General features: G+C 43.9%; 1 protein-coding gene across 4 annotated transcripts in view; it reads left to right on the top strand.

Moving 5' to 3' along the window:
* ntn1a (netrin 1a) overlaps nt 1-26,632 on the top strand; it is a 230,546-nt gene that overhangs the window by 70,609 nt on the left and 133,305 nt on the right. For all 4 annotated transcript variants that reach the window (XM_055654207.1, XM_055654205.1, XM_055654206.1 and 1 more), the window contains exon 3: nt 26,136-26,324. In XM_055654207.1, coding sequence (XP_055510182.1) covers nt 26,136-26,324 — 189 coding nt within the window. The remainder of the gene's footprint in view (nt 1-26,135; nt 26,325-26,632) is intronic.

Below are 26,632 nucleotides of genomic sequence, written 5' to 3'. Positions count from 1 at the left end.
GGTTTGTAGGTTAATTGGCTTTTCTAAGTAGCTCCTAGTTTGTAGGAAAGAACTAGCGTACAAGGTCAGTGCAAACTCAGTGGGCACATTTCCACGCTGTATCTCTAAAGTAAACTAGACTAAGCAAGAGGGCACAGCTGCTTGGATTTTCCAATCTGCTACAAGGTATCTCAGTTGCCATTAACCTAGTGGTTGGCTGGGGGGTAAAGTTTGTCCTCAAAGATTCAAGGAGTTCCATGCATGATTTTCCCATTCCCAATATACCTGTATGGGATATTTCATATCCTCACTTGTACGCCCACAATGAAAGACAAGTGTGTTGCAAATCATTGTCATCTCCTCACCTGCTGGATTGTATCTCTCTGGTCATGTATGAACTAGTTGTGCCTCTAGACCCATCATCACTCATACCTTGAACATCTTGCAACTAAGTAAAGCCTGTTAATATCATGTTGTCAAACTGAGCAGCTAATCGGATGGCAAATGGCAAATGGCAAATTCTAATTGAGCTAATCAGCTAATTCTAAAACAGCTAATCAACAGACCAAATGGCAAATTCTAATTCATGTGAAACTTTTCTGAAGGCAGCGTGAAGTGTGGATGAGGTCAATGGACGGGAGGTTGGTTTGTGTGATGGTCTGGGTTATCTCCACAATGCTCTGCAACTTCTTTCCGTCTTGGATGGAGGTGTTCCCAAACCATGCTGTGGTGATAAAATGCTTTTGACAGCGCATCTGTAGAAGTTGGTGAGAGTTGTTGGGGACATGCTGAACTTCCTTCACCATCTAAGGAAGTAGAGGAGTCGGTGTGCTTTCTTGGCCATGCTTTGATGTGGCTGGTCCAGGACAAGTTGGTGGTAATATTTATTCCTAAGAACTTGAAGCTTTCAACCATCCCTGTTTTGGTGCCTGAAGTCAATCACTATCTCCTTTGTCTTGCTGACATTGATGGAGAGGCTGTGACCTTGGCACCAGGTTATGAGAATCTCAATCTCTTTCCTATACTCCGTCTCATCATTTGATACCCAGACTACTACAGTGGTGTCTGCGAATTTGTAAATTGAGTGGGATTGGTATTTGGCTTCAGTCACGAGCCCATAAGAAGGAATGATGTCACTAATGCCAATCATCATATAGTTTAGCCTATCTTCATATATTCCATATATTCCAGTCCATAGATTTTATCAGATTAATGTATATACAATTATGTAAGGCATAGATAGGATAGTCAGTCAGAACCATTTTTCCCACCGTGGAAAGTGAAGACACAAGGGCATTGGTTTAGAGTGAGGGGGTAAAGGTTTACAGGGAATGCATGGGGCAAATTCTTTACACAGAGAGTGGTGGTGGAGGTATAAGAGGCTTTTAGATGGGCTGATTGGATATGGAAGGAATGGAGGGATCTGAATCGTGTGCAGGCAGATGCGATATATTTATCTTGACATCATGTTCGGCACAGATATTGTAAGCCAAAGGACCTCTTCCTGTGCTCTAATGTTCAGCCTGAAGAAGGGTCTTGATCCGAAACGTCACCCATTTCCTCTCACCAGAGATGCTGCCTGTCCCACTGAGTTACTCCAGCATTTTGTGTCTACCATAGAATCATAGAGTCATGCAGCACGTAAACAGGCCTTTTCAGCCCAACTTGTCCATGTCGTCCAAGATGCCCCATCCAACCTTTGCTCGTATTTGGCCCAAAATACCTTTAACCCTTTCCTATCCATGTACCTATCCAAGTGTCTTTTAAATGAAGAAGTGAAGAAAGCGAATGGTATGTTAGCTTTCATAGCAAAAGGATTTGAGTATAGGAGCAGGGTGGTTCTACTGCAGTTGTACAGGGTCTTGGTGAGACCACACCTGGAGTATTGCGTACAGTTTTGGTCTCCAAATCTGAGGAAGGACATTATTGCCATAGAGGGAGTGCAGAGAAGGTTCACCAGACTGATTCCTGGGATGTCAGGACTGTCTTATGAAGAAAGACTGGATAGACTTGGTTTATACTCTCTAGAATTTAGGAGATTGAGAGGGGATCTTATAGAAACTTACAAAATTCTTAAGGGGTTGCACAGGCTAGATGCAGGAAGATTGCTCCCGATGTTGGGGAAGTCCAGGACAAGGGGTCACAGCTTAAGGATAAGGGGGAAATCCTTTAAAACCGAGATGAGAAGAACCTTTTTCACACAGAGAGTGGTGAATCTCTGGAACTCTCTGCCGCAGAGGGTAGTCGAGGCCAGTTCATTGGCTATATTTAAGAGGGAGTTAGATGTGGCCCTTGTGGCTAAGGGGATCAGAGGGTATGGAGAAAAGGCAGGTACGGGATACTGAGTTGGATGATCAGCCATGATCATATTGAATGGCGGTGCAGGCTCGAAGGGCCGAATGGCCTACTCCTGCACCTAATTTCTATGTTTCTATGTTTCTAAATGTTGTTATTGTAGCTGCCTCAAAGATCAAGGATTAGTTCAAGTTTTACTTTCCTAAATACACATTCAAATCATACAGGGGGCTAAAATTGTATAACTTTAGTTCAAAACATTGCATAAATGTGGCCCTGCTGTATTGTGACTTCTATTTGAAGATTCAAGAGTGTTTCATTGTCATATGTACTGACAACAGAACAGTGAAATTCTTACTAGCAGTAGCATAACAGGTTTTAAATACAATAATACAGGTAAATAAAATGATAAATAAATTAATAACTGTAATACTAGTCCAAAAATACTAGAGTCCAAACCAGGACACAATCCATAGAATTAATAGTTACTCAAGTTTGTGTGTGTAGTGTTCAAAAGCCTGACGATTGTTGTGAAGAAGCTGTTCTTGAACTTGTTGGTCATGGTTTTCAGGCTCCTGTACCTGGTGCTGGTGCTTCTCTTCTCTTAGTTTAGGTTACATTAGAGATACAGCATGTAAACAGGCCCATCGGCCCATTCAGTCCGCTCCAACCGGCAATCATACACTAGCACTATCCTACGCACTACGGACAATTTACAATTTTTACCAAACCCAATGAACCTACCAGCCTGTACGTCTTTGGAATGTGGGAGGAAACCGGAGCACCCGGAGAAAACCCACGCGGTTACAGGAGAACATACAAACTCATGTTCGGCACAGATATTGTAAGCCAAAGGACCTCTTCCTGTGCTCTAATGTTCAGCCTGAAGAAGGGTCTTGATCCGAAACGTCACCCATTTCCTCTCACCAGAGATGCTGCCTGTCCCACTGAGTTACTCCAGCATTTTGTGTCTACCATAGAATCATAGAGTCATGCAGCACGTAAACAGGCCTTTTCAGCCCAACTTGTCCATGTCGTCCAAGATGCCCCATCCAACCTTTGCTCGTATTTGGCCCAAAATACCTTTAACCCTTTCCTATCCATGTACCTATCCAAGTGTCTTTTAAATGTTGTTATTGTAGCTGCCTCAAAGATCAAGGATTAGTTGCAGACAGCACCTGCAGACAGGATCGACTGAGGGTTCGGCCACCAGGCAGCAACTCAACCACTGCGCCGCCAGGCCGAGTTTTGTGAATAAAGGTTCAGCTTCCATTAATCTAAGGATTGCGCCAATGGTATATAACGCTGGAAGTTGCCATTGTGAATGCAATGAAAATGGGCCGGCTACACAACAAAATATAACAAAGGACAAAAATCCTAAATTCCTAAATAAATAGAAGCTGTGGTTTTATTCACAGTGTAGATGGAGCACCAGGAATAATACTGGTTTGATTCAATACAAGGCAGAGTGCAGTACTGTCAGTTTTTAGCAGCGCTTCTAATATAAGCTACACCCTTTTCTTAAAAATGAAACAGCTGTCAGTTCAAAGCTTTCGAGCGGGAGATTGTGGTGTACCCCAATTATGTTATTGCTTTTCATTTATTTATAAATAAATTATTTTTGAGGTTAATATTTGTGGCCTTAATTACCTACATTGTACAAACACGGCAGCCTTCCAGTAATATTGCCTTGAAGTGTTAAGAGATTTTAATTCAAAACAGGATGCACAAAAAGATCTTGCAAAGTTGTCAGCGTGAAGTTAAACTGCACATCTTGAAGGAAGTGAAGCTGCTCCATTAACTCTGTGTTTGTGTTAGTTTGGAATATATTACTGCTGTCTTGTCAATGCAGTTGGTGATAATGTTGCATTCACAAAGGTAGGGCGGAGTGGGATGGGGGTGTGGTGGGGAAACATTTGCTGGCCTCGATCGTGTGAAGGAGGGGAAACTGGCTGTTAACTCCCTTCCTGCAGCTTGAAGCCATCTCCTGGTTAGTAGTCATTCCTCTGACATCTGTGGGGATGTTAGCAGCGTGCTGCTTTGCGGGACTTCCAAATGAGCGCAACGGTGTGGAATGCGAAGGGGGAAACAGAACAGTGGGAAAATATAGTGTGTAGGTAGGAACTGCCGATGCTAGTTTACACCTCAAACAGACACAAAATGCTGGAGTAAAGGGCCTGTATCTCTAGCATGCGGCTGCATGCGGCAAGCGCGACCTAACGTGGTCGCTTGAGCCATACGGCCTCGCGGGTCGACCCCACCGATCGCCGGAGCCATTTGGAGTTGTGCGGAACTGGTCCCGACATCACGCGGGGCTCCGAAAAACTGACACTGTCCAAAAATTCCGCGCGGCAACGGCCTGCCGGCCCACATCCGCATTGAGGCCGTACGCACCGCCTCGACGGGCGTGCGCAGCGCCTCGACGGGCGTATGCAGCGTCTCGACGCCGTACACAGCTTCTTGACGCAGTACGTCACGCGTGATCTTCCCGCGGACTTCGCTCGAAATTCATGTCATCTCATATGGGATCACTCGACCTCCACACGGTCCCCGCTTCCGGTTTGGTTGCGCTCACCGCATGCAGTCGCATGCTGGTGGGACAGGCCCTGTACGGGGATCACTCAACCTCCGCGCGGCCCCCGCTTCCGGTTTGGTCGTGCTTGCCGCATGCAGTCGCATGCTCGTGGGTCAGGCCCTTAGCTCAGCAGGTCAGGCAGCATCTCTGGAGATATGGAATAGGTGAAGTTTCCCTTCAAGACCCTTCTTCAGACTAAGTGTCAGGGGAGAGGGAATCTAGAGGTACAAAGAACAAAAGAATGAAAGGTATGAAAAGATCAAGGCCAGCAAGGATGATCAAGGAAAGGTGGAGCCCACAATGGTCCAATGTTGGCTGTGAAAGAGATAATAAAGAAGGGGTAGGAACAGTGAAGCTAAGCAGGACGATAGTGAAACTGCGAGGCCAGCTAGGGAGGGAGAGGGATGGAGAGAGAGAGAATGCAAGGGCTGCTTAAAGGTTAGAGAAATCAGTATTCATACCGCTGGGTTGTAAACTGCCCAAGCGAAATATGAGGTGCTAGTCTCCATTTTGCATGTGGTCTCACTCTGACAGTGGAGGCCCAGGATAGAAAGGTTAGTATGGGAATGAGAAGGGGAATTAAAGTGTTTGTCAACCTGGAGATGACAAAGGCCAAGGCATACAGTTTATTCCAGGCATAGCCATCTTAGTGATATGTTTCGACAACAGTTTCCATTAACACAATGAATATCACTTAGGAAAAAATCCTTGGTTAGAATGGTGGAAAATGGATTTAAAGTGGTCAGGTTCTTGAAGGTCGATATGGACACAGTGAGAGGAATGGCTTACTTCCATTCTCTATGACCCAAGTCCAGAAATCTATGAAAGTGGCAACAAATGTAGATGGAGTGGTAAAGAAGGCACATGGTGTGCTTGCCGTCATCGGTTGGGGCATTGAGTATAAGAGTCAGAAAGTCATGATACAGCTTTGTAGTCTGTTGATCAGGTTGCATTTGGAGCATTTGCATTTGGGCAGCACAGTTGCTTGGCGGTAGAGTTGCAGCCTTGCATCGCCAGAGATTGGGTTCGATCCTGACTGGTTGCTGTCTGTATGGAGTTTATACATTCTCCCTGCGTCTCCGGGTGCTCCGGTTTTCTCATGCATTCCAAAGGCATATCGTTTTGTAGGTTAATTGGCTTTGGTAAGTTGTAGAATTGTCCCTATTGTGTAGGATAGCGCTCGTATATAGGGTGATCGTTGGTCAGCGAGGACACGCTGGGCCAAAGTTCCTGTTTCCACGCTGTATCTCTAAACTAAACTAAATATTAAAGCATACAGAATATTTGCAACACAGAGGATAATAAGTTAATAAGACATAGTTGGAGAATTAGGCCATTCGGCCCATCGAGACTGCTCCGCCATTTAATCCTGGTTGATCTACTCTTTCCTCTCAAACCCATTTCCTGTCTTCTCCCAGTAACCTTTGACGCCCTTACTAATCAGGAACCTATCAATCTCCGTTTTAAAAATACCCATTGACATGGCCTCCATAACCATCTGTGGCAATGAAACCCACAGATTTGCCACCCTTTGGGCTGAAGAAATTCCTCCTCATTTCCATTCTAAATGGACGTCCTTTTATTCTGAGGCTGTGCCTTCTAGTCTTATACTCTCCCACTACTCAAAACACTGAGGTTATGGGGAAAAGGCAGGAGAATGGGGTTAGGAGGGAGAGATAGAGCAGCCATGTTTGAATGGCGGAGTAGACTTGATGGGCCGAATGGCCTCATTCTATGGCAGGGACAGTTCATGGCAGGGACAGTAGCAATATAAAAATAAGACACAGCCAAAATTGAAAAGGTACAAGTCATGTGTTGTGTATTTGTGTGCAAACTGCTGACATTGTGCACTTGATTTCCACTTTTTTTTTTGTTCATGTTTTTCCTAGTTTGTTTTGTTGTTGAGCAGTCAGACTGCAGATTGTTATTTCAGTAAAAGGGGGCCCCTTTCTTCCCAGAGTAGGAATTTTCTTTAAAATGTTTAGCCTCTCATTCCACATCCAGAGTGTTAGTGCAATTGCTGGTGGTAGGGAGAGGTTTTTAACTGAACGTCTGCCAATAGCATAGTTTGATCAAGGCAGTCGGGTAGAAAATTAGGTTTCTGCTCACAATGCTACATCCTGATATCATTGGCAGATAAATCTCACTGATCTACTTCAATTACCATCAGGCCAAAATTATGCCTGAGATATAAACTATTTCCTGTGCTTTCTGATACCAAAGTCTGGAAATATTTACACTGCCAATGTTACTCTGAAATTGAAATCATATTTCAGAAAGTAACATAAAATATATGGGGATTTAGATTTCTTTAAACATAATTTTCATTACTTGTGTACATTGAGTTGAAAATTACAGTGGTGTAATAGAATTCAATCATATGTTTGAATTCCTTGCACGTGACACAACTCTGCACAAAGGACAATATTCCAGGACCAAGCATGTTCTTTAAATGTGCAGATAAAATGGGTGGCACGGTGACACAGCGGTAGAGTTGCTGGCTTAGAGCGCCAGGCGCCCAGGTTCAATACTGACTACGGGTGCTATTTATGGAGTTTGTACATTCTTCCCGTGACCACGTGTGTTTTCCCTGGGTGCTCCAGTTTCCTCCCTCATGCCAAAGACATACAGGTTTGTAGGTTAGTTTGACTTTGGTAAAAATTGTAAATTGCCCCTAGTGTGTAGGATAGTGTTAGTGTATGGGGATCGCTGGTCGGCGTGGACTTGGTGGGCCGAAGGGCCTGTTTCCACTCTGTATCTCTAAACTAAACCTAAAAAAAAACTTGATCTATTCCATTTGCAACCGCGATAGTAACTCTAGCCCGAGCAGTGAACTGTCACATCTTGCATGGAAATGAAGAGAGGGGAGGGCCTTCCCCTGGTAGCACCTCTTTGTTCAAAGACGTTCCTCTTGATGTACAAAGAACCTTTCAGGCCTCCATTGATGTGGGCTAACTGTCAGCACTCCATCTCCTACCTATTTGTTAGCACCATAAATCTTAACCTCCTTTGCTTGACCAAAATCAAACCATAGTGTAATCTACACCACGCCTCACCACGCCTCACCACGCCTCACCACGCCTCACCACGCATCATCACGCCTTACCACACCACACTACACCTCACCACGCCTCACCACGCCTCACCACGCCTCGCTACGCCTCGCCACGCCTCGCCACGCCTCGCCACCACGCCTCACCACGCCTCACCACTCCTCACCACGCTTCACCACGCCTCACCACGCCTCGCTACGCCTCGCCACGCCTCGCCACGCCTCACCACGCCTCACCACGCCTCACCAAGCCTCACCACGCCTCACCACGCCTCACTACACCACACTACACCACACTACATTACACTAGGAACATCAATAGAAAAGGTTTAGAAGGATATGGACTAAGTGCGAGCAATAGGACGAGTGTAGGGGCATCTTGGTCACCCAGAACTTCCCTACAAAATCAAGACTAGCTGAAATATTTGAGGTAGGGTCCAAGTAGGGTGATTTTTGGATACTCCTGCAAATAAATCTCAAAGAGCAATTTGGAAATGAAGGATATTAAAATGGAAAAAAAGTTGTATAAAGACTGAACTGCAGATGTTATTTTAACAAAAAAAGACACTGGAGTAACTTTTTAGTCCAGTGTCAGTCAGGATCTCCGGAGAACATGGATAAGCAATGTTTTGAGTCGGGACTCTTCTTCAGTAGTAGGGAGAAAGTTGGAGGAAAGGTGGGAAGCACGACAAAATCTGGCCTCACCTGTAACCACCTATCATTTGCCAGGAAAATACTAGTGCTGGAGTAACTCAGTGGATCAGGCATTTTGGGTCGGGACCCTTCTTCTGACTTCCTTCTATCACTTACATAGAAACATGGAAACATAGAAAAATAGGTGCAGGAGTAGGCCATTCGGCCCTTCGAGCCTGCCGTCATTCAATATGATCATGGCTGATCATCCAACTCAGTATCTTGTACCTGCCTTCTCTCCATACCCTCTGATCCCTTTAGCCACAAGGGCCACATCTAACTCCCTCTTAAATATAGCCAATGAACTGTGGCCTCAACTACCTTCTGTGGCAGAGAATTCCAGAGATTCAGCACTCTCTGTGTGAAAAATGTTTTTCTCATCTCAGTCCTAAAAGATTTCCCCTTTATCCTTAAACTGTGACCCCTTGTCCTGGACTTCCCCAACATCGGGAACAATCTTCCTGCATCTAGCCTGTCCAACCCCTTAAGAATTTTGTACGTTTCTATAAGATGCCCCCCTCAATCTTCTAAATTCTAGCGAGTACAAGCCGAGTCTATCCAGTCTTTGTTCTGCCCCCATCTCTCTTTCAGCTTCCCCCCCCCCATTACAAGCAGTCTTTATCTATTTATTTATTTATTTAATTCTTTATTTCGAACAGAGTACAAGAATAAAAAAGCAAGTGTGAAACAGCGTACAAAAAACAAAAAACACAAAACAAGAATATTTATAAAGTGTCATAAACAATATCTATAAATAAATGAAATCATATGTGTCCGAAAAGGAGCAGGAAGAAGCCAAAGCTTATTAATTCCCACCCCTTATTCAACTGCTTATAATTATCTTATACAAATTTAGCAGCTACAAATACCTATTTCCATATGTACACCAAATTATTTACATGTATACACTAATCAAATATTTACAGAGCCATACAAAAAAAGAGAAAAAAATAAAATAAAAAACCCTCATCTACTAGACAGTATCTCTTAGTCATATATACAACCCATCACCCTATAATCACCCTTCCCAATACAATCAGTATAACAAATATCCCACTCAAAATCACCTATCCTCATCCCAATATCCTTTTAAAAAAGTGTTTTTGTACATCTTTTTTTAAACTGAATTATGTTTGTGCTAAGTTTCATCACCTGTTCCAACCATTCCACAAATCCACCCCACAGATTCTTATGCACATACTTTTAAGAGTTGTTCTGACACTGAGTTTTTTTTAATTAAGTTCCCCTCTCAAATTATACCCACCCTGTCTTTCCATAAACAGTTTTTGTATATTTCCCGGATGTAAATTATTTCTTGCTTTGTACATGATTTGTGCAGTCTTAAATTTAACCAGATCGGTGAACTTCAGTGTATGTGACTTTAAGAATAATAAATTGGTATGTTGAAGATATCCAACGTTATTGATCATTCTTGCTCTTTTTTGTAATGTGCGTAACAGCTGTAGGTTGGTTTTGTAGGCGTTACCGCATATCTCCACACAGTAACTCAGATATGGCAATATGAAGTCTGAAGAAGGGTCCTGACCCGAAACTGCACCTATCCATTTTCTCCACAGATGCTGAATGCCCCCACTGAGTTACTCCAGTACTTTATGTCTTGTTCAGATTCAGATTCTTCAGATGGAATTTAATTGTCATTGTCAGTGTTTTACATCAATAACGAAATGCATTTAGCACTCCCTGAAGAGCGACATAGCAAACGATTTGAATAAATAATAATAAGTGTCCGGGGGGGGGGTGGTGATTGGCAGTCACCGAGGTACGTTGTTGAGTAGAGTGACAGCCGCTGGAAAGAAGCTGTTCCTCGACCTGCTGGTTCGGCAACGGAGAACCTGTAGCGCCTCCCGGATGGTAGGAGGGTAACCAGTCAATGGTTGGGGTGAGAGCAGTCCTTGGCGATGCTGAGCGCCCTCCGCAGACAGCGCTTGCTTTGGACAGACTCAATGGAGGGGAGCGAGGAACCGGTGATGCGTTGGGCAATTTTCACCACCCTCTGCAATACCTTCCGGTCGGAGACAGAGCAGTTGCCATACCATACTGTGATGCAGTTGGAAAGAGCTGTCGGGGGTGATGGAGGTAACTACCAGAGAGTGGACTTTTAGTCTAGGCAGGAAAGAGAAGGGATGAGCCTGGATCAGAGTAGAGGTAGGGGTCCAGGAGATTAGTCGGAGATGTTGGCATCCAGGAACCTTCAACACGTTGGCCCGTTAATGTGTGGGGTGTGCGGCCGCCTCTGGACTTCCTGTAGTCTGCTCTGATTGTATAAATGCTTCCTAGATTAGAGTGTTTTATCAATAAGGAAAGGTTAGACAAACTGGATTGATTTTTCTGGAACATTGGAGGTTGATGGAAGACCTGATTGAAATAAATAAGATAATGAGCGGCATAGATGGGTTGGGCAGTCAGAATCTTTTTTCCCTTTTTCTTTCAGGCGAGAGGAGCAAAGTTTAAATGAGATGTACAAGGCAAGTTTGGGTTTTTTTGCACAGAGAGTGGTGAGGGCCAGGAAAGAGCTGTCGGGGGTGATGGAGGTAACTACGAGAGTGGCTTTTAGATAGGCAGGAAATCAAGGGATATGGATCATGTGCAGGGAGAGGAGATTAGTCTAAGTTGGCATCATGTTCAACATGGCCATTGTGGGCTGAAGGGCCTGTCCTTGTGTAGTACTGCTCTGTGTTCTATGGTCGAATCAAGAGTGTTTGTTATCATATATCCCAAACAAAACAATTAATTTCTTATTCAATTCTACATGGATTTTATTTAGAATTTTATTCCAAATAAAATTATGGATGCATTATTTTTTTCTTTACACCAAAAGAAGGAATGGTGATCCTTCAAAAAATTATATTACTTTCTTTGGAAAATGTCCATTATTCTTAATATTCATTTTCACAACGATAAATCAATCAGCGCCCTGTTATAGTTTCTGCAATGGGAAGATTGTTTCATGAATTAGCAGATCACTGGTTTAGTTTAGTTTAGAGATACAGCCTCTTTGCCCCACCATGCCGACCAGCAGTCCCCACACACTAACACTATCCTACCCACTAGGGATATTTTACAATTATACCAAGTCAAGTAGTCTACAAACCTGTATATCTTTGGAGTGTGGGAGGGAACTGGAGATCCTGGAGAAAATCCCTGGGGACATAGGGAGAAGGTACAAACTCCGTACAGCCAGCACTTGTTGTCAGGATCGAACCTGGGTCTCTGGCACAGTAAGGCAGCTCTACCTTGCATCAGCTAGCTGTTAGAATCTCATCTATCTACTGCCTTCATTCCTTGCATTGTGGAGAGCAGCCAGAAAGGCAGCGAGCTATGACAGTTCTGCCACGGTTCAAGTCAGGGAGGCGAGGAAAGAAATCTGTTGACTGTGGCTTTTTTTGAAGAGCCTGAAGTGTCAATACTTTGTCAAGTTTTTTCTTCAGGAATGCTTAGCTTGTAAGAAAAGGAGGGTTTAACATAGCTCAAGGTGTTGAAGTAAATCAATGATTCAATGATAATTTATTGTCACATATACCGAGGCACAGCAAAATGCTTTGTATTGCAACCCGGTAAAATCATACAGCAGACCTCACCTCAGCAGCACATGTGTTGCCACATTTCTGGTTGCCGACAACGCTACAAAAAGTTAATCGAACAGATTTAACTTCTGCTCACAGCGGCGAAGCAGGCCTGCAGCCGCACGTGGCAACGGGCAGCCCACTGCCGGGTATCCACGTCATTCCCAGCAACCCCACCCCCTCGCATCTTTGCAGAGCTAATGAAAAGATCTACAAGGGACACAGACAGGGTAGATAGTCAGAACCTTTGTCCCAGGGTGGAAATAGCCTTAAGTTGAGAGGAGCAACATTTAGAGAAAATGCTAGTTGGTATTATTGTACGTCACCCATTCCTTATCTCCAGAGATGCTGCTTGTCCCGCTGAGTTATTCCAGCATTTAAACCGGCATCTGCAGTTCTTTCCTCCACTGCTAGTTATTAATGTCTGACTCACTTAACATTAGTTGCTCCAGTCAATAAAAGCTGCAGTAGACACCATTGAAGAGAGGTGTGGAATGATAGAAAGATAAATACAAGTTCTAATCATGACGTTGACCTGATTGACTGAGAGGATCTCTGTCCATGTGTATTGTACTAAACAAGGCATATCCCTTGATAAACACTCTCCCACTACGCACAAATCAAATCTTATCAGCATAATTTAATTAGTTTATCACAGCTAATTAGTTCTGTCATTTAAATTCCCTCAGGGTTTCTACAGCACCCGAGAATGGGCTGTATGAGCTGTTAGTTTCCAGGGTCAACACTAATTTGAATCAACTCTTCAAAAAATGTAAAACAACCCATCACACACTGTTGCAGGGAGCGATACAGAACTAACGATCCACATTTTTATTTTCATATTGTAAAATACACACATGCACATACGTGTACACAAACATGTAAACACATGCGCACACATGTGTAAGCACATGCACACGTGTACGCACACACTCACACATGTGTTCACACTCACACACACACTCGCACACGCGCGCACACACACACACACACTCTCACACGCGCACACACACACACACACACACACACACACACACACACACACACACACACACACGTATTTTTTTATATACAGAGAGAGAGAGAAAGAGATCTCCACTAGGGGCGCTGCATTGATGGCAGCCTCTGCCTACAGTCTGTCTGTTTTTTAATTTTTTTAATTTTTAGTCTGTTTTAAAAGTGTGATTTGGAGGATTCTTTAGTTTTTCTATGTGGGGGAGGAGGGTAGGGAGAGGGGGAAACCGTTTCCCAATCACTTCCTGGCGAGGATGCAACTATTTTCGGAGTCGCGTCCTCGCCCCCCCCCCCTGTGGCCAACCAACTGGATTGGCGCGGCCTTTCCTGCTGGGGACCAGACCAAGTTTCAGCAGCACAGCACTGAATTCACCGCGGAGCGGGCGCATGTTTACCTGGATCGCCGTTTGAAGCTCCAGAGTGCTGAACCTGCTGCTTCAACATCGTGGAGCTGGGGTTTGCAGAGCTCCCAGCGCGGGCGGCGCTGACTTCAACATCGCGGAGTCCTGGGGCCCTTTGCCGAGGGCCGCCAGCGTTGAATCTCCGACCAACGCGGCCTGTGGATTTCGGGAGCCGCGGACTCCGGTAGGAAGCAGCCGATTCGGATGTCCAAGCCGTTGAGGTGGTTTTCCCATTCTGACGTCGGAGTTCCACCATCCCGGCGTGAGGGCCTGAACATCGGGCCGCCCGTGGCGGCGACTGCGAGGGGTTCAGGAGCCCCCCGACCACGGGTGAACTACGGACGACAACGGAGGAGGATGACTGAATTTTTGAGCCTTCCCTCACAGTGGAGAAACTTTGATCCCGCTGTGTGGGGATGTCTGTGTTAAAGACTATCGTGTTCTGTGCTCTTTATTATTCGTATGGTTGTATGGTGACCACACATTTCACTGTACCAATTGGTACATGTGACAAATAAATGTATCTTGTATATGATACATATATGAATATGTTTGTATACACACGCACACTATTTTACAATATTCTATCTGGTTGAAAATAAAAACATATATGTGTGTGTGTGCGCGCATTTGTGTGTCTTTATATACATATATAAATGGATGATTCAAAGTAAATATCCCAAGTAATGCCACTGGTTTTCTGGTTTGTTTGCAAGACGTCATAAACCATGTACTTACTTCTTTGGTTTATTTTATGGACAATTTTCAGATTATTTTTCTCAGCGGGAGTGAGTCACTTAGAACAACCCATAAATATTACATAGGTGCCAGGGGCAAGAGAGGCTGACAAGGGTAATCCCAGGTGTTGTGATTAAAATGTGGAAAGGACTGGGAAGACGGGCTTCTGGGTGTGAGGAGGTGGTTTCAGAGAGGTCATTTTATACCAGAGAGAAAATATATTGAACAAATAAATCTAGTATGTTACTGCAAATTAGATTTTGCAGATTAGGGCAGAGACCTAAATACTTTCGAACTGATGTATGGAAGTCTTTCGTCATTCCAAGGGCATCAATGCTTGGAATGGATTTCTGCATAGATGGGAAGGAGGAAAATCTGGGGATCAGTTTCTCTCAAAAGAAACTCGGAACAGCGACTTCAGACACAAGGAACTGCAGGTTTACAATAAAAAACAACACAATGAACTCGAGTAACTCAGTGGGTTGAGGGGGAAGGATGACAGAGGGAACTTCAGGTGGGGGAGGGTAGACTAAGCCAATGGCCAAATATAGGCAAATAATCCCAATTATCTGTCATCATCATCTGCATCATATGCAGAGGCGTTTAAATTGATTGAAAGATAGAGCATGGCAACAGGCCCACCGACTATCGGCCCACCGAGTCCGCATTGACCGGTGATCCACCATACTCCATGCTATCCCATGTTCGTATCCTGCATAGGGGAAATTTACAGAAGTCGATTAACCTACAAACGTGCATGTCTTTGGAGTGTGAAAGCAAACTGGAGCACCCAAAAAAAATCCATGTAGTCACAGGGATAATGTAATGAAATATTTTATTAAATATTAATTGAAATATTTATAAATATACAATAAATTAATAACCGTAATACCAGATAACCATAGCAATGCAAAAACCGAAAACCATAATGCAACTAATTGCACAGTCCACAGAAGATCATATATGTAGGAAGGAGCTGCAGATGCTGGTTTATACCGAAGATAGATAGGGCCGAAGGGCCTGTCCCACTTTCACAACCTAAGTCACAACCTTTTTTACTCGTGGACATTTTTCATCAGGCTAGAAAAACGTCCCGACCTACTTGATGCCATGAGTACCTGCGACTAGCATCACGGCCTACCTACGACCTACCTACGACCTCTTGACGACCATGCTGCGAGTACGAGTCAAGGGCAAACTCGGCAGAGGTCGTGAATTTGGTCGTGAAAGTGGGACAGGCCGTTAACTCAGTGGGTCAGGCAGCATCTGTGGAGAAAAGGAATAGGTGTAATTTTGCGTCAGATCTTCATACTGTAAGATAGAGGTGGAGGGGGAAAAAAAGGCTGGATGCAAGAAAAGGCCAGAACAAATCAGGGATGGCAACAGGTGACCTCTGGAAGGGCGGAGTCCATAATCGGCCATTGTTGGCTGGGGAAGGTGTGGTAACGAGAGGGATACAAGGATGCGAACAGTGTTCCTTTTCCCCAGAGATGATGCCTGACCCGCAGAGTTACTCCAGCATTTTGTGTCTATCCACAGAAGATCACCGTTGCTGAGGTTAGTGAAGTGCTTGCTGGGAAGAAGCTGTTCTTGAACAGGAGGTTAATTTAATCCGGGATATTTAAATATCTCTGTTAGATTTGTGTACATTTGCGCACTTTTGTTTCTCAGAAATATTTCACTATTTAAGCTTTAATTCTGTGAATCCATTAAAAAAAATCAGTGTCCCACTCAGATAAATAAATATTAAAAAGAGATTGCATGATAAAATGAACCGTCATACAATATATTGTACAATCTGAGATATCTGGGAACATAGCTTGTTTCAGTGAATCTTTCAAGCAAAGCAGCTTTTCGGAGTTTTAGCGCAGCAAGATTTAGAGATACAGCGTGGAAACGGGGCGTTTGGCCTATTGAGTCTACGCCGACCAATTCGCACCAGTCATACTAATTTATCCTACACACCAGGGACAATTTACAGAAGTATAATTTACAAGGGCGCAGCGGTTGAGTGCTGCTTTAATGCACCAGAGATCCGGGTTCGATCCAAATACAATAGACAATCGGCAACTGGTGCAGGAGTAGGCCATTCGGCCCTTCGAGACAGCACCGCCATTCAATGTGATCATGGCTGATCATAATACGGGTGCTGTCTGCGTGGAATTTGTTTGTTCTCCCTGCGTGGGTTTCCTCTGGATGCTCCAGTTTTCTCCCATATTCCAAAGACGTTAAGTTTAGTTTAGTTTATCATCACTTGGACCAAGGTACAGTGAAAAGGTTTTGTTGCGTGCTAATCGGTCAGCAGAAAGACTATACATGATTACAATCGAGCCATCCACAGTGTACAGATACATGATAAAGGGAATAATGCGAATATGGTTTAGTGCAAGTTATAATCCAAACAGTAAACAGGTTTGTAGTGGCTTAGGTATATTGTCTCTGGTTTGTAGGATAGAACTGGTGTATGGGTGATTGCTAGTCAGTGTGGATTTGGTGGGCTGAAGGGCATTTTACCACCCTTTATCTCTAAAACGGAAACTAAAAGATTAAGAGTGAAGTTACATGCAGGAGGCAATGGCAGATGCTGGTTTAGAAGAAGATATCTTTGTTTTAGAACCTGGGAAAATTTGATGAACTGCAAAACAATGCATTTTACAGCAATCTATGAGTCAAACTAAATAATTCTACTCCCTCTCTGAATTGCTGGATGTTCCATGGGAATAATGTATGTTTGAATAATATGACATAAAGTATCATCACCTGGCTATGGATGACTCAGTTCAATACAATCCAGAATACCTGACACCTGTGAGGAGAATTTTCAGACACATTTTAAAGAAACATCAGACTTTAAAATCATAAATTAAAATGGAGTTGACAGCAGCTTCACATAAAAAAAGCGTGCGTGCATGATCGTGACATGATAGAACTGTGGCTGACATTGTCGCCTCTGGCAACTTTTCATTGCCTTCAATCAACTCTGAGTTCCCACCTGGGAGTAATTTGTCCTGTTAATTGGGAGGACTGGCTGGTGCTGTTTGCTTGCTGCACTGTGGCTGTGAATCGCTGTGTTGCCAATGTTACTGGCAGGCAGGCAGGCCACGATGGCCATAAGTGAACGACTGCTCCGTTTGATATGCTGAGAAACAGCCCACTTGACAGGTTACGGCAACAGATTCAGTTTCAGCTTGCCTCGCACCAGGGTCAAAGTTACTCGAGGAAATGACAGGCAAATTATGCTGCTTGTTTCTATCAAATGGAGCAGACAAAGTGTTTGTACTGCCAGAATGGGTTTGGCCTTGAGGTTAGATCTTTATCATGGCTCTCTCTCCGCAGCATAGCATCTTCTCCCCTGTTGTCAATGGTTTAATCTTGTACATGTTCCACTCAGCCCGGGCCACTGTCATTCTTTGCTCACTGTCTGCAGCCGTGGTATTATTGACTCTGGATTTAGTGTCGTGTAATGAACCGGATTTGATAGGGGAACTCAAGGTAAAGGAACCATACGGAGGTAGTGATCATACATGTTAAGTTTTAATCTGCAATTTGAGAGGGAGAAGGTAAAATCAGAAGTGTCAGCTATTGCAGTTGAACAAATGGGACTATGTCGGCATGAGGGAGGAGATGGCCAAAGTTGACTGGAAAGGGACCCTAGCAGGGATGACGGTGGAACAGCAATGGCAGGTGTTTCTGGGTATAAGATGCAGGGTCATTTCATTCCAAAGAGGAAGAAAGATTCTAAGAGGCGGCCGGGAAGTCAAGGACAGTATATAAATAAAAGAGAAGACGTTTAACGTAGCAAAGATGAGTGGGAAGCCAGAGGATTGAGAAACTTTTAAAGGGCAACAGAAAGTAACTAAAAAGGCAATACGGGGAGAAAAGATGAAGTATGAAGGTAAGCTAGCCAAAAATATAAAGGAGTATAGTAAAAGCTTCTTTAGGTATGTGAAGAGGAAAAAAAATAGTTAAGCCAAGTAAATGTGGGTTCCTTGAAGACAGAAACAGGTAACAAATTTATTATGGGGAACAAGGAAATGGCAGACGAGTTGAAAAGGTACTTTGATTCTGTCTTCACTAAGGAGGACAAAAAATCTCCCAGATGTACTAGGGGACAGAGGACCTTGGGTGACAGAGGAACTGAAGGAAATTCACATTTGTCAGGAAATTGTGTTGGGTAGACTGATGGGACTGAAGGCTGATAAATCCCCAGGGCCTGATGGTTCTGCATCCCAGGGTACTCAAGAAGGTGGCTCTAGAAATCGTGGATGCATTGGTGATCATTTCCCAATGTTGTATAGATTCTGGATCAGTTCCTGTGGATTGGAGGGTAGCTAATGTTATCCTGCTTTCCAAGGAAGGAGGGGGAGAGAGAGAGCAGGGAATTATAGACTAGTTAGCCTGATATCGGTGGTGGGGGAGATGCTGGAGTTGATTATCAAAGATGTAATAGCTGCGCATTTGGATAGCAGTAACAGGATCAGTCCAAGACAGCATGGATTTACGAAGGGGAAATCATGCTTGACTAATCTTCTGGATTTTTTTGAGGATGTAACAAGTAAAATGGACAAGGGAGAGCCAGTGGATGTAGTGTACCTGGACTTTCAGAAAGCCTTTGATAAGGTCCCACACAGAATATTAGTGGGCAAAATGAGAGCACATGGTATTGAGGGTAGGGTATTGACATAGATAGAAAATTGGTTGGCAGACAGGAAACCAAGAGTAGGGATTAACGGGTCCCATTCAGAATGGCAGGCAGTGACTAGTGGGGTGCCTCAAGGCTCGGTGCTGGGAACGTTGCTATTTACAATATCCATTAATGATTTAGATGAAGGAATTATAAGTAACATTAGCAAATTTGCAGATGACACAAAAGCTGGATGGCAGTGTGAACTGTGAAGAGGATGCTATGAGGATGCAGAGTGACCTGGATAGGTTGGGTGTGTGGGCAGATGCATGGCAGATGCAGTATAATGTGGATAAATGTGGACACTTTGGAGGCAAGAACGGGAAGGCTGATTATTATCTGAATAGTGACAGGTTAGGAAAAGGGGAAGTACAAAGAGACGTTGGTGTTCTGGTACATCAGTCACTGAAAGTAAGCATACACGTACAACAGGCAGCGAAGAAAGCATGTTGGCCTTCATAAAGAGAGGAGTTGAGTATAGGAGCAAAGAGGTCCTCCTGCAGTCGTACAGGGCTCTGGTGAGACAACACCTGGAGCAGTTTTGGTCTCCTAATTTGAGGAAGGACATTATTTCTATTGAGGGAGTGCAGCGTATGATGAAAGAATGGAGCGACTGGGCTTGTAATCACTGGAATTTAGAAGGATGAGAGGGCATCTTATAGAAACATGTAAAATTATTAAGGAATTGGTCATGCTAGATGCAGGAAACGTGTTGGGGGAGTCCAGAACCCAGGGCCACAGTTTAAGAATAAGGGGTAGGCAATTTAGAACTGAGATGAGGAAAAACATTTTCACACAGAGAGTTGTGAATTTGTGGAATTCTCTGCGTCAGAAGGCAGTGGAGGCCGATTCACTGGATACATTCAAAAGAAAGTTAGATAGAGCTCTTGGGGCTAGCAGAATCAAGGGGTATGGGGAGAAGGCAGGAACGGGGTACTAATTGTGGATGATCAGCCGTGATCATATTGAATGGCGGTTCTGGCTTGAAGGGCCGAATGGCCTACTCCTGTACCTATTGTTTATGTATCTATGACATACAAGCATCACACCTTCTCTGAGTGTGTGTAAGAAGGAACAGCAGATTTTGGTTTAAACCAAAGATAGACTCAAAAAGCTGGAGTAGCTCAGTGGGACAGGCTGCATCTCAGGAGAGAAGGAATGGGTGACGTTTCAGGTCAAGAGGGTCTCGACCCAAAATGTCACTCATTCCTTCTCTCCTGAAATGATGCCTGTCCCGCTGGGTTACTCCAGTTTTTTGTGTCTATCTTCTTTGAGTGTGTTCTCACTGAGAATTTCACAGGATTTATCTTTGCAGTTAATCAGAGTATTCGGAGTTAGATGGAAATGTATATATCTCTCTCTCTCCTGCCTTTTCTGAGTTTATATAGGCACAACATGCTGGAGCAATTCAGCGGGTCAGGCAGCATCTCTGGAGAAAAAGGATGGGTGACTTTTGCATTGGAGCTGTTTAGCTATAGAGACATATGGCATGTAAACAGGTCCTTCAGTCCAACTTGCCCACACCAACCCAAGATGTCCCATATACACTAGTCCCATCTGCCAACTAGCTCAAATCCCTCTAAACCTTTCCAGTCCATGTACCTGTCTAAGTGTTTGTTAAATGTTGTTTTCGTACTTGCCTCAACCACCGCCTCTGGTAGCTCATTCCATATACCCACCACCTTTTATGTGGAAAAAGTTGCCTCCCAGGTTCTTTCCCCTCTCACCTTAATCCTATATCCTCCAGATCTTGACTACCCTACTCTAGGTAAAAGACACTGTGCATTTACCTTAGTTAAGACATGCAGTGTGGTAATAGGCCCTTCGGCCCATCAAATCCATGTTGACCATCGATCACCCATTCACGCTAGTTCTATGTTATTCCCACTTTTTCATCCTACACACTTGGGGGAATTTACAGAAGCAAATTAACGTACAAACCTGCACATCTTTGGGATGTGGGAGGAACCTGAAGGACCCAGAGAAAAGTCAATTAGTCACAGGGAGAATGTACGAGCTCTCCCCAGACAGCGCCCAAAGTCTGGATCAAACCCAGGTCTCTGGCGATATGAGGCAGCAGCTCTACTATTGTACCGCCTTTGAAGTCCAGTCGGGGTTACACTTTCCAATTAACCCATCTACTTGCCTGATTAAATTCTGTTCACAATTATTGATCCAACATAAATTCAATTGCTTCCACCATTGCCGCAAAGTACTAGAAGGTGTCAAATTACTGTCTCGTTGCATGGGAGAATTTAAAAAAACTGAAAATATTGAAATATCTTTATTATAATGTTGCTTCATGACAAAGACGTTCTTTAATGGCCCGACCTTGAGTATTATGCAGTCTGACTTGATAAGGCTTCTATCAACATTTTAAGATTCCAGCTCATGTAACTTTCTACCAATCTACACTATACGAATGGTATGGCTGGAAATCCTGAGAAAAAGCCGTCAGTCTCATTGCTGCTTTGCCCCTGCTGTCTCCTGAGACCAACGTAAATTAATATCATCAGACAGATCCCAAAGGGGTTCCACAGTCACAATGCAATGGTGCATTGGATAACAGCTCTGCGGTATAAAGGCAGCATTAGGTGGATTTGAATTAAATCATCGTCGTCTACTGCAGTTTTGAAATTAAATTATTGGATCCTTTGCTCACTAAAATGGCATCAAATGTGCTGTGGGTCATGAGGGGCTGTCTGGAACTAAATGTTGAATCTCAGTGCAAGCAAGTTTACTTATAGACCTTTACTGAGGTCTGTACCCTCAGAGAATAATTGTCTATCATTAGAAATGTGGGATTTATTCTATTCTACTACAAATAGTTTCAATTTGTGTTGGTTTGAAGTGAGGGGGGAAAACATTTAATAGCAACCCTAGGGGGTCAAAACGTTTACACACCAGGATGGTGGGTACATGGAATGAGCTGCCAGGCAGCACGATAGTGCAGCGGTAGAGTTGCCGCCTTACAGCGCCCGAGATACATGTTCGATACTGACCACAGGTGTTGTCTGTGCAGACTATGTACGTTTTCCCCGTAATCTGCGTGGGTTTTCTCCGGGAGCTCTGGTTTCCAACCACACTCCAAAAATGTACCGGTTTGTAGGTTAATTGCCTTGGTATGATTGTAAATTGTCCCGAGTGTGTGTATAGTGTTAGTGTGTGGGGGTCGCTGGTCGGTGCAGACTCTGTGGACCAAAGGGCCTGTTTCCGCGCTCTTCATAAAACTAAAAGGAGGTGGTTGAGGCAGATTTTATAACAACATTTAATAGATATTTGGACAGATACATGGAGAGGAAAGGTTTAGAGCAATATGGGCCAACCGTGGGCAGTGGGACTAATGTAGGTTGGTCAGCATAGGCAAGTTGGGCCAAAGGGCATGTTTCCATGCTGTATAACCCTCGGGCTCTATAATTGCCTGAATTTGTAATTGATTGTCTTGCGATGGATCCCTACAGTTTAGTTTAGTTTATTTATGTTGTGCGATACAGCATGGAAACAGGTCGTTGACCCATCGCTCACACTTTTCATCTATCCCATTTTCTCATCCACTCCCTGCACACTCGTGGTCAATTAACCTACAAAGCCGCACATCTTCGGAATGTGGGAGGGAGACCAGAGCACCCGAAGGAAACTCATGTTGTTACAGGGAGAACGTGCAAACTCCACACAGACAGCACCTGAGGTCAAAATCAAACCCAGGTCTCTGGTGTTGTGAGGAGCAGCTCTACCAGCAGCTCTGTGTTGTCCACCACCCAGAAAGATATTTTTTATTAATTCATTCTTTCTTTTCCAATCCTTGAATTCAGGAAGAGCTTATATAATTTGACTGTGTAGGAAGGAACTGCAGATGCTGGTTAAAACCGAAGATAGACACAAAAAGCGGGAGTAACTCAGCAGGTCAGACTCTGAAGAAGGGTCTCAACCCGAAACGTCACCTATTCCGTTTCTCCAGAGATGCTGCCTGACCTGATGAGTTGAGCTTTTTGTGTCTTATCTTCTTTTATATATCTGACTTCTGAATTAGTCTCGTTCATCTGGAAACTAGCAGGAATGCTCTGATTGAATTTGTGGACCCACATTGGGGGAGGAGATCTTTGGAGTGCCTCAGATTCTGATCTTCGTTCAATTGTGACAGCTTTCAAAATTCCACGTTGAAAGGAGTTTTATTTCCCAGGAAAACCTTGGCTATCCGATGACCGTTGAGGCATTGCAAGTCAGCACTGGAGCGACTGGAGGGAAGTCTGTTACTCAGGCAGTAATCTGCTGCAATTATGCAAGACCCAATGTAACACATTTGCGCAACTACTTGTAGGATGCCTCTGGTTTTCCTTGCTTTCCACAAATTGTATATCGTCTTTGATAAGATACTCTATTGCTAAATGTCATTCTTGGCTTTAGTTTGGGTTAGTTTAGTTTAGAGCTACAGCGTGGAAACAGGCCCTTTGGCCTGCCGAGCCCATGCCGACCAGAAATTCCCACACACTAGCACTATCCTACACACTACGGACAATTCAAAATCTTTACTGAAGCCAATTAACCTACAAACCTGTACGTCTTTGGAGCGTGGGGGGAAACCGCAGCACCCAGAGAAAAACCATACAGTCACAGGGAGAATGTACAAACTCCATATAGACGGTATCCATAATCAGGATCGAACCGGTCTCTGGCGCTGTAAGGCAGCAACTCTAGCGCTGCACCATCATGCCATCCATAATTAAATTGATTTAATATGAGCACCAATGATTGCGTTTAAAAGCAACAATATCTTACAAGGAAATGTCAAAAGACCTTGAGTTTGTTAAACAGGAAATTCAATACGGCTAGAGGCATGATACTTGATGTAAGTTTCACAGGAACAAATTCAAAGTGAAATTAAGCTTTTCTTTCTTATAACAGTCGTGATAGTAAATCCAGCTTGGCGGTTAACACTTAAATCTTTGTGAAATGTACATTTTACAGTTCAATTGACCAAAACTGCTACTTTGCTACTACTAAATTGGTATTGTCGGCAATGTACTCTCCCTTTCAAACTCATTTGATTGAAATCAATGGAATGTATTTGGAGAGAATACTAATTTGCACTGTGGCACATATTAGCCCGTGATCAATTTCCAAGCAACTTTTGAGATTTTTCGGGAGCAATTAATGCAGAGTTCTATATATTACAAATATTAGAGATGGGATCAAGCAAGTGCCTGTTGAGAGAGGGTATAGACTTGCTTTTTGGTCCCCAGCATTAAACACCTGCAAGAGTGTTGTTGATCGGTGTGCACATCTCCATATGTCAGTTCCATAATGGAATCAGATGCTCGGAAGTGTGCATGACGGACATCAGATACTCCAGCTGTTGGAACAGGGTGGCACAGCACCAGAAACCTGGGTTCGATCCTGACTATGGGTGCTAATCGTGCACAGTTTGTAAATTCTCGCTGTGACCGTGTAGGTTTTCTCGGGGTGCTCCCGTTTCCTCCCACACTCCCAAGTCATGCGGATTTGTAGGTTAATTGGCTTCTGTAAATTCTCCCTAATGTGTAGGATAGTGTTAGTGTACGTGGATCACTGGTCGGTGTAGACTTGGTGGGCCAAAGGGTCTGTTTCCATGCTGTATCTCTAAACTAAATTAAACTAAAATACGCACACACATACACACACACTTAACACTCATGATAAAAAGTGATTTTTATTTTCTCCCTTAACTTTTTTAATCTAAATGCTGCAATATTTCAATTAGAGTCATGGAATCATAGAGCCATACAGCAGAGAAACAGGTCCTTTGGCCCAACTTGTCCATGCCGACCAAGATGACCCATCTATGTTACTCCTGAAGTGGGATGAGATCTTGCATCACTTTGTGCTTTGTTCAAGATACAGATCCTATGTCTCCATTTAACTCCAGAGATAAAGGCCCTTTAAAATAAAAATCTGCAAGTGTACTATCTGATTCACTTTGTCTGTTCTCTCCTTTTTACTTTTGTGGGTGCCTGGCTGAATACAATTCTGGCCCTCCAACCTGGAGCATACACTGATCTTACCCAATTGATCTTACGTTGTTCAGAAGAGTTTTGGCAACAAGATTAGAAAGTGTCTCCACCTGCTGTTGTGAAGATAGGCAGGTCACTGCTTGTTGATACCGTGTCTGTCATAGCTGTACATTGTTGTTAAGCTGTACATTGAAAGGTATTGATGTAAGGCGAGATCCTTGGAGAATACTGGACAGACAGATTTGGATGATTAAGTCCAACCTGTCATCCTGCAAATTGTCATATATTTGATGATTCAATTTTTCAGTACCTATGTGTTGCGTTTTGGGTACATAGCAACTTTGAGCAACTGAAAAGACTCGTAAATTTAAAGAAGCTAAAACATATTCTGACTCTTTGTTCCAAGGGCCTCTCGTCTCTGCATTAAAGGACGTTCTTATACGAAGGAGACGAGGAGGAATTTCTTTCATCGGAGGGTGGTGAATCTGTGGAATGCTTTGCCACAGAAGGCTGTGGAGGCCAAGTCAGTGGATATTTTGAAGGCAGAGATAGATAGATTCTTGATTAGTACAGGTGTGTGATGGAGGTTATGGGGAGAATTATGCAGGAGAATTTGGGGTAATGTATGGCTGCAGAAGGAGGGACCTCCAGGGGTAACTCAATTGACCATGATACTCCTATTTCCTTGTGATCTGTGGAATTGCAGAAGGCTGTGGAGGCCAAGTCAGTGGACTCAGATAGATTAACTCAGCCATGATACTCCTATTCCTTGTGATCTTGCTTGGCAAGACTCGACAGACAATTGTTGAAGCTCATGGTCCACTGCTAACGAGGCAGCAATCTTGAGACCAGCCACCTTGTAGCAGCTGATGCTAAACACACTGTACTGACGTGCGATTATCACTGTTATTATACATTCCTCAGATCTCCACAAACTCATATCCCTCTAAATCTATCCTATCCATGTACTAGTCCAAATATCTTTCAAATATTGTCATAGTACTTGCCTCAACTACCTCCTCTGGCAGCTTTTGTAGGATGATATTGCCGCTCAGGTTCCTATTAAATCTTCCCCCTCACACTAAAACTATATGCCCTCTGATTCTTATGTGTTGATGTGCGTTGTTTTTCAGCTTGCAATTGCAACCTTCACGCCCGGCGTTGCCGTTTTAACATGGAGCTCTTCAAACTGTCTGGCCGCAAGAGCGGAGGAGTGTGTCTGAACTGTCGTCACAACACAGCGGGCCGCCACTGCCACTACTGCAAGGAAGGCTACTACCGGGACATGACAAAGCCCGTCTCTCACAGAAAGGCGTGTAAAGGTATGTGACGAGAGGCTGGCCTCTCACCTGGCAGGTAGATTATTTTCCTTTTGTCTGCCTTCCAAGCGCAGCTTCCGCTGGTCAAATCTCCCTTGTTTGCAGAAACTTTAGCCCATCATTTTGGGCCAGAATGCTTTTGAGGAGAAGTTCTTTAGGGGCACATGTGACAGGACAAGGAAAATAAACAAAAGCTGGCAACGCAGAAGGACAAAGGTGTGAATGGATTCTTGGCTTTAGCGGTATGATTGAGAAGGACTGGCAGATCAAAACATTCGCACAACCCAGGTGTATACACCAGTAAATGCACA

This window comes from Leucoraja erinacea, chromosome 23 (assembly GCF_028641065.1).
Source record: "Leucoraja erinacea ecotype New England chromosome 23, Leri_hhj_1, whole genome shotgun sequence".
In the NCBI taxonomy this organism is placed as follows: Eukaryota; Metazoa; Chordata; class Chondrichthyes; order Rajiformes; family Rajidae; genus Leucoraja; species Leucoraja erinaceus.
Note: the sequence above shows the minus strand (reverse complement) of the source record. Positions and strands in the feature narration are given on the sequence as shown.